This window comes from Episyrphus balteatus, chromosome 2 (genome assembly GCF_945859705.1).
Source record: "Episyrphus balteatus chromosome 2, idEpiBalt1.1, whole genome shotgun sequence".
NCBI lineage: Eukaryota > Metazoa > Arthropoda > Insecta > Diptera > Syrphidae > Episyrphus > Episyrphus balteatus.
Window position 1 is genome coordinate 58,817,367 of NC_079135.1, and position 8,412 is coordinate 58,825,778.

Consider the following 8,412-nt stretch of genomic DNA (forward strand, 5'->3'; position numbering starts at 1 on the left):
CCCCAATAGAGATCAGTGCCCTTGATACATAAAAAAAAAAACTCTTAAAGCTGTCATTGAAAAGTGCGCCATTTGTTCTCCATCCATTTGTTGGATGTTTTTTTTTTTGTCAAAGCTTTTAGGTGGCGATTGCGGAATAATTACATTAATTCATAAAGAATTCGCAAACAATTGGATCAAATAAAGTCAATTTCATTTTTATTGATGATATTTGCCAAAATAAAATTGTATGCATTTATCTTACAAAAATTAATTAAAATAAAAAAAAGGTGATTTTTGTAATTATTGAAAAACATAACAGGGTCATACGTACTTACTTCTAAATGGCTTTGAGGATTAAGTACGTGTTACCCAGTTATGATTTTCAATAATTTCAAACCTTTTTTTATTTTAATTAATTTTTGTAGGATAGAGATGCATACAATTTTATTTAGAAAAATGTCATCAATAAAAATGAAATTGACTTTATTTGACCCAATCTGTAATTAAATTATATACCTTCCATAGAGAAGTTCAATTTACTTTAAAATCAATATTTTCAGCCTTATAGTAAGGTAAAATATGTACCTAACTTTCTAGTAATTTCTATTAGAAACTCATAAAAAAAAGGCTTTACTGTAAAGTTAATCATAAGCCTTAGAGGATATAATATATGGAGTGCTTGTTCCTATACCTAATACATTGTAACGCCATATGCATGGATAGGGGTCGCTGGTGACGCTGATTATCTTTCATCTCTTTCTTTCTTCGTTTTTCAGTGCGAGTCCGGTTCCGCAGCTGTCAAGTGTCAATCGTGATTCGTAGTATTTTTTCTGTATTTTTTCTTTGAATTTGTTTCTTGAAAGCTTTTAATTTCCAATTCTTCTGAATTATTAAAAATAGTTTAAACAATTTAACCAATCTGTTATTAAAACAATATACATTCCTATGAAATATGGATGGACCACAACCACCAGGAGGTAAACCTTATCGCTGCAAAATGATTTTCAAAACAATATAATTTTTTTCATCTTCCTTTTTCAGATTACATCTAGCCTTCGGTAAAAATAACTTTAATAATCCAAACTTTATAAATAAACTCTACGATCATAGATCCCATCGAAGAACCTTAATGATGATTTTGATGATACAACTTTGAAATCGGCGAATATGGAACCACTTCCATCTTCTTTGCAAAGATTTTCCACTCGTGGTGGCCTCTCTTAACTTGCGCAGTATTTGCCAACAGTTTACCCAGGCAGTTCTGGCCGTAAGAGTCCAACAATGTTGAGAGCTAAGGAGAAAAGTCCCCCAACAACTGATTGGGTTAAATTGGAGCCCAATGAAGAAAACTATGAAGATTTGGAAGATCCTATAACTGAAACATCTACATTCATTGGCTGCGTTTGGCTTGTTCTTCCGATTACCTGCCTATTCAGATGTTTTGCTTCGGGATAAACTGAGAGCTTTATCTTTATTGAGACTTGTCTTGGGTGTCACTGGAGATGGTGAAGGCAGTAAGGATTTGTTTTTAGTGATGTTGAATTTATTAAAAAAGATTTTGCTAATTATAGGTATCTACTAATAGATTACATAATATAGCTTATCACACCCACCATCACTTCCAACATTACTGTTTGAAGTATTTCGACAACTTTTAATAGTTCACCACTAACAACAGATGATGGTATGCTATTAAGAAGAATGATTGAAGAAGTTGGCGCCATGCATCTTGTACTTAATTTTTTGGGTATTTTCACATACTTATCAATCTCAACATTATCAAAATGCTCCAATTCAGTTTTATTTACAAGTAAATCAATTGAATAACGATACCTGGAAGTGATGAACAAAATGCAATTCCATATATACGAAATGATTGTTGAATTAGAGAAGAACGGTTTTCGTTTTGCAATTTTGCATCATTTTGAAAAGATGGTATACAAGGCTGGTGATCGCTATCATTCGTCGGGAGTGAAACGCGTCGCTCAAGAAGCTGTTACTCTCTCCACAAGTTTGCCATTATCATATAGCAGTTCTGTTTTTGTACGCTGTGTTACTGATAGACTGCACATTATGAAAGTAAGTAGTGAATATTGATAGAAAATTTAACTTATTTTCTAAACATTTTGTACTTTGAAGGTACTGATAACTGTCCCAGCCGATACTCCCTACGCGAATGGATGCTTTGAGTTTGATGTCTTCTTTCTCCCGGACTTTTTAAATTTACCTTTGTTAATTAATTTAGAAACAAATGGTCGGCATTCTGTTAGATGTAATCCTGTTTTGAATACGTGGCATGGATGACCAGAAGAAAAATGGAACGCACAAACTTCCAGTTTTTTGCAGGTGAATTTTGTGTCTTATTTTTAATAGCGCATTATATTTCTTAGTTTAAATTTGATCTCAAATCAAAAATAAATAATCTCATTTGGCAAATTGAATATGAGATACCAGTATTCCATGTTATTTTTTGACAAAAGATCGAAAATAATTGATTTTTTGGCAAATGGAAATTTACATAAGAAGAACTTATACAGAATCGAACTGAAAATTAAAAAATTCATTGAGAATATGAAAAATGTTTATTTGTTTTAAGGGCACGTTAATGTTAATGTTTATAATGCACGTTATAAATTAAGGGGCCTATTTTTAACTCGCGAGTCGAACGTTTGACTCAAGTCGAACGATTTTTCAAATAGTCATGGTGGTGGTGTTCCCCTAAGAAAACTACGACCTTCGCATCATAACACCGCTTAAATAAAGGAAACATTGCGTCAATATAACTTTTGAAACTCCGAATCGCTTACTATACTTTAAAGAACGTGCGTTTGTCTTAATGAAATGCCCTCACTATTGATATGTGTCATGTGCATTAATTTGTTTAATGAATATGGATTTTACTAAAAACGCAAACCACTTAGAGCAAACAACAAGTGTTACTCAAGGATTCACTTTCTTTTTTACTATCAATTTACTTATTATTTTCTTATTATTTTACCTTACGTTTACTAATTATGATAATAAATTCACAAAAAAAAATAATCACTTCTAAGAAGCAAAATGTTTCTGTCCAGATTTTTTCCTCAAATTCCCCTATGTGCGCTGTACACACCTTTCCTAAATAATAAATCAATCAGAGGTTATTCTATGAACAAAAGAAGTTTAAATAATAATTGCTTTTGATTTCTTTTTTTTTTTAATGTTGTGGCATTTAAAGGAAATAAACTTTTTTAAGCAATAAACTGGGTTTGATTCCCAGCCTCTGCCACCTTAAATAAAATCAGGACTCTTGCGAGTAACCGATAAAGCCTCCAAGAATATCATTGCCATAATAAAATTCATCACCATTCGGAACCGGCGGTCAATTGCATGTCCCGTCATAAAAAAAATAAATACACTGAGACAAGAATGATTGATATTTGTTTGTCACTAGGCCTTGCTTCTCATGTGGAGTCGCATGTATAAGATTCCACAGATTTTTGTTTTTATTATGATTCTAAACATCTTTAAAATGCATTTAAAAATTCGGTTGCAAGTATGTTTAATGTTGAATATTTTTCGTAGGTTCTTGTATCAATTCAGTCTCTAATTCTGGTTCCTGGACCAATGAGCCAGGCTTTGATAGAAGTCGAGGTACTCCAAGTAGAACACATTCATCTCGAGAGTATAATAGCAACATTTACAAGGTGTGTGTTCGCTGGGCTATGCTTGAACAGATCCGAAATCCAAGTTCATGTTTCAAAGAGGTAAATACTTTTTAGTCTAATTTGAAAGTAGAAAAAAAACTTAGCAATTTTTCACTGTCATTTATACACACTTTTGGTTAAAACTATTTGTCAAGTTTTGCATCAATTTTTGAATAGGCCTGGTACGCAGTTCGAACTAAATTTTAGCGGAGATAAAATTTCCATACAAGTTATCGAAAATTTGTATGGGATACATTTTAGCTCGGTTAAAATTATTCGATAATTTGTATGTAGGCTAAAATTTATCTCGAGCTGCGTACCAGGCTATAAGGAGCACTGTCTAAACCGATAAGTCTATATAATTAACTTAACTAGTGTTTTTCTAAATGGCTCATTGAATGGTATCCGTATCATATTCAAATGATTTAAAAAAATTTTTTCTAAAATTATATCATTGTAGCAAAAATTTAACAAAAAATCTTTGTTCTTTTATCATAGGCCTTAAAATGTTCCATATCGAGTGGAAAATGAAAAAGTGTTGCCTGCTTTTTATTTCCCGGATTGCATATGGTGATTTAATTGAGCCATCTCGAATAATGCCAGGTCGTACACAAATTTGTGCCAACATAGAAACAAACAACTAAACCAAACCAGATAACGATTAATCTCAACGCGAAGTTTACCTGAAGCGTGTGAAAGTACTAGAAGACACCAATGAAATGCAACAGAAATTCAATGACTTCATGCAAGGTTTTCATATAATTAAAGAGAGCTCAAGGAAATGTATCGAATGACCCAAAAAAGTGGTGATGTTGAGCCAGAGTAAGCTGAGTCTATGGATCCATTTACCGCAAAAAAAAAAAACCTGGAAGAATAAATCGAAATTGTCTGGTGGTGAGAAGATACCGCTGCATTTTAATGTTTTTTGAATTATATATTTATTATTCGATACATCTTATAATCTATCACAATTTATTTGTGTTTTAATACAATACATATCATATATTTAAATTTTTTGATACATTGATCTATGATCTATCACAATTTATCACAATTTTTTAAAATACAGATAGTTATCATTATTTTTTTTTAGAATACATATAAAATAATCTTTAATTTCATTAAATTATAAAACCAATGAGAAATTAAGAAAAATTGATGAATTAAGAAAAATTAATTAGTTTTCATTTCCTTTAATAGTGTTGGTTATTTATTTTTTTTTTTTCTGTGGTACTAACAAAATAATGTACCTATGTGTATTTATTTAGAGATTAATAAATAAATCAAAAGGCGAAATATTTTCTTCTTTCTTTTTAAACAAATGGGCTGTTAGGTACATAAACGTTGTTTAACTTTAAACAACATCCTTAAATTTAGAAAATGTGTAAAAAACATTGTTTGTTGTTGTCTGCAACCAGACATGTACACAAGAATATATTGTCTTAAGCTTAAATAATGTGATATTTACTTTTATTAAATAAAGCATATATTTACCCTCAATTTTGAAAAAATTTTAACACTGTCTTAGTTGACAAAAACCTAATAAATATTATTGATAAAGTTTAACAGCAGAATTGTTTTCATTTGTTTTTGAACACCTAAATTTACTGATTATTGAACAAAATAAGTCTGCTAAATTGTTGACGAATGTGCTTTTTTGGTTCCCGAATTTTTTTCGCTTCATGGTTTCTTCGTAACTTAATATACAAGGATGTTATTTCATCAAGTAGTTGCTGGCGGACATCGGACGCTGGGTTAACTCTTACCACGATATCAGATATTGATTGTTCTGATAAAAGATTCTTATCTTTCAATTCTTTTATTGTTGCCTTAATAGTCCATATCTCTTTATGTAGTCGACGATTTTGTTGTGTGAGTGTTCGTGAACGTTTCCGAGCGCGAGCTATATCCCTCCTTGCTACGTCTAGGATTAATTTCGCTCTTTTTGATCCTGCACAATCTGGTGTTTTTATATCGTTTATATATCGCGGATACCTGCGCTTCATATTAATATGATGTGTGGTCGGTGTAGTTGGACAACAATCCACTGAGAAGAAAAAAATATTATATGAACCCAATTAACATAGTTCAAAAATATGAGTATTTTGCTACTTTTTGATATTTTGGCCTTACCTGTGGTTTTAGCAAGATTGAGACTTCTTTTCGTAAACCTTGGTGTCTCCTGTAGGAAATCTTCTGCAAATAAATTATATAATACATCAATAAAATTACATGACTTAATGATTTAGACAGGATTTTGTCAATCTTCAGTTAAGCAATCAGAAGAATAAACTGATTATTAAAAAGACCTTCATTCCTAGGAATATGCATCTCTAAAGGATTTAACATAGTTTTTGAAAAGACATAAAATATCTGTCTACGACAAAAATATCTGACTCAAACAACTAGCCCCACAAAATTATTTTATGAATTTTTTGAAAACGCGTAAAACATCTTTCCAGGATCATAAACTCCGACCGAATCGGTGGTCCTAGAATGATGGTGTATGTCTTTTTGGAAACTGTATTAAGGCCTTAAGAGATGCTCATCCGAATTATTTGACTCACAAACGGGAAGAAGACAACTTTTTATATTTTGACGGTGTATGGTATTTTTTTAATAAAGTTTTTTGGCAAATAATTTATAGAAGCCGTTGTGTTAGTTGGGAAGGCCTCTTTCAGTAGTGAGTTCTTGAAAACTCTCTTTATCGATTGTCATATTAAAGAGATTTGGTATTGGAATCTCCGTGCATCGACACCCGGCTCGTGCAAATGCAAATTATAAATACTATAAGTATTTGAGACGTCGATATCCAATTAAATATTTCGTCGGAAAATCAACTAATGATTTTTGCTATTACACCACCGAACGTTGTTCGTTATTATGTAACACACAACATGGGGCATCAAAAAATTAATTAATGTAATTGAATATAATTAATAACCATAATACCTTTTGTGGACCAAAAATTAAAGTCGATTCCATAGCAAAATTATTGGAAATAAAAGCTGAAAAATAAATCGACAATATGCACATAATGTAAGATATTCTTCGTGAAAATGTACTTGTACAAAATTCAACACACTCAACGTGCTCGTAGATTTCGTCTTGACTAGAGTGAAGATTGAAGTTCATACTTAAATATAACAAACATATACTATACAATGCTTACATATTCAGAGAAATGATAAGGATTGTGTGTATTATTTTAATACTAGACTGTTGCGACGTTGTGTCCCAAATACTTTTTTAAGATTATTAAACCTAGTACGCTAGTGAAGCGAATTGAACATTTTTCTACGTCTCAAAAGTCAAAAGACTCTTTTGGAACAAGAAAAATGACCTGGAAATTTAAATGTGATTGACAAATGATTTAAAACTCCCCAAATATAATATAGAATTGTAGACGTCTAGCTGATTGGCTTGGTATTAGTTTTGACTGATTCGTAGGTTCTAGGTGGATTTTCTTGACGAGATTTTAAACTGATCGACAGACAAATAATGTGCAAATTAAAAAAAATAAATTTTACTTTGTAAAATAATTGGTTAAATAAAAAAAACTCAAGGTGACATCTACACAAACACATCTACTGCAACATTAACGATCCATAGAAGTAAAAAAGTACCTACCTGACAAATTGTCGATTGTCTCCATTCCTTCGTAATTGTGGACCCCATTGTAGGGCAATTCCGCTTCGGCATGGGCAAGGTTTTTCATTGCTTGAGAAGAATCGCATTCTTCGCATTCATTACAATTTTGAAATGGATTAGCATTTTTTTGGTTTGGAACATCAAATCTAGAAGAAAATTCTGATCGATTCCCTCGAAATTGTGGACCACATTGCAAGTCGATTCCGCTTCAGTTTGGACAGGGGACTGGTCGAATACCTCCAAACAGTGGACCACATAGTAGGTCAATTCCGCTTCGCTTTGGGCAAGGTTTTTCATTGCTTGAGAAGAATCGCATTCTTCGCATTCATTACAATACCGAAATGTATTAGCATTTTTTTGGTTTGGAACATCAAATCTAGAAGAAAATTCTGATGGATCGATTCCCTCGAAATTGTGGACCACATTGCAAGTCGATTCCGCTTCAGTTTGGGCAAGGGATTGGTCGACCTGAAAAGCGTAATTAATTGGCTGCTTTTCCTTCTACAAAATTTGTAGTATCTCACCATTTTTTTTTATTTTTTATTTTTATTTCACAAACAGAAAACACAATTTATTTAATACGTTCTTGCAGACAGAAATTCTTGCGGTGACAGAAATCAAATGAAAGTAAAATGGAGGCATGTACGCATCGAAAAACTGCGAAACTAGAGCCCCCTATAAAAGCTTTACGGAACTAACAGAACAAGCACTCCATATATTATATCCTCTAAGTCATAAGCTATAAATTTACTAGAAAAGTAAGGTAAATTTCATTTTACTGGGGAGTCATCCCTATTTTAACTTTTCATTAAAGTTAAATGTACCAGAAATAAGGTGTGATATTTTTTCTCCGTGTAGAATAAAAAGAAATGACTTCCTTGCGGAACACCTGATTTTGCGATGAACGATTTTGAGAGAGCGTCTCTGAACTTCACTTGATAAGATCTATTTTCAAGATAAGAAGAAATCCAATTAACGAAGCCTAAAGGGAAACCTAGAGTTTTTAATTTAAATTTGATAATGTCATGGGAGAGTTGGTCAAAAGCCTTAGAATAGTCCGTATAGATACAGTCAAGTTCCTGTCCACTTTCTA

The 8,412-nt window shown here is 32.0% G+C and overlaps 1 protein-coding gene and 1 long non-coding RNA gene across 7 annotated transcripts; one reads left to right on the forward strand and one right to left on the reverse strand.

Moving 5' to 3' along the window:
* The first annotated feature begins 696 nt into the window (after positions 1 to 696).
* Positions 697 to 5,429, forward strand: LOC129908833 (uncharacterized). 5 transcript variants are annotated; one of them, XR_008771336.1, is made up of 8 exons: positions 706 to 959; positions 1,024 to 1,040; positions 1,093 to 1,496; positions 1,554 to 1,729; positions 1,794 to 2,061; positions 2,122 to 2,328; positions 3,547 to 3,728; positions 4,167 to 5,429. It is a non-coding gene; the product is annotated as an uncharacterized LOC129908833 (long non-coding RNA). The 5 variants fall into 5 exon arrangements; XR_008771337.1 differs by having other exon boundaries at positions 697 to 959; positions 1,024 to 1,496; positions 1,781 to 2,061; XR_008771334.1 differs by having other exon boundaries at positions 703 to 959; positions 1,024 to 1,496.
* On the reverse strand, positions 4,582 to 8,024 carry LOC129908827 (uncharacterized). Of its 2 annotated transcripts, none has more exons than XM_055985635.1 (4): positions 7,844 to 8,024; positions 7,299 to 7,787; positions 5,802 to 5,864; positions 4,582 to 5,715 (listed from the first exon to the last, which is right to left on the reverse strand). In XM_055985635.1, exons 2-4 carry the CDS (start codon positions 7,384 to 7,386, stop codon positions 5,273 to 5,275), a joined length of 594 nt encoding a protein of 197 aa, XP_055841610.1. In that variant the 5' UTR covers positions 7,387 to 7,787; positions 7,844 to 8,024; the 3' UTR covers positions 4,582 to 5,272. The 2 variants fall into 2 exon arrangements, with proteins under 2 accessions (XP_055841610.1, XP_055841611.1); XM_055985636.1 differs by lacking the exons at positions 7,299 to 7,787; positions 7,844 to 8,024 and adding exons at positions 6,621 to 6,676; positions 6,740 to 7,283.
* Between the last annotated feature and the right edge of the window lie 388 nt (positions 8,025 to 8,412).

Bases quoted from the DNA above. Each gene is read 5' to 3' on its own strand.
- LOC129908827 (XM_055985635.1), bottom strand. From the start codon at position 7,386: ATGAAAAACCTTGCCCATGCCGAAGCGGAATTGCCCTACAATGGGGTC. The intron at 5,865-7,298 runs GTAGGTACTTTT...ATTTATTTGCAG, and splicing joins GACAATCGACAATTTGTCAG to AAGATTTCCTACAGGAGACA. The intron at 5,716-5,801 runs GTAAGGCCAAAA...TTTTCTTCTCAG, and splicing joins CAATCTTGCTAAAACCACAG to TGGATTGTTGTCCAACTACA.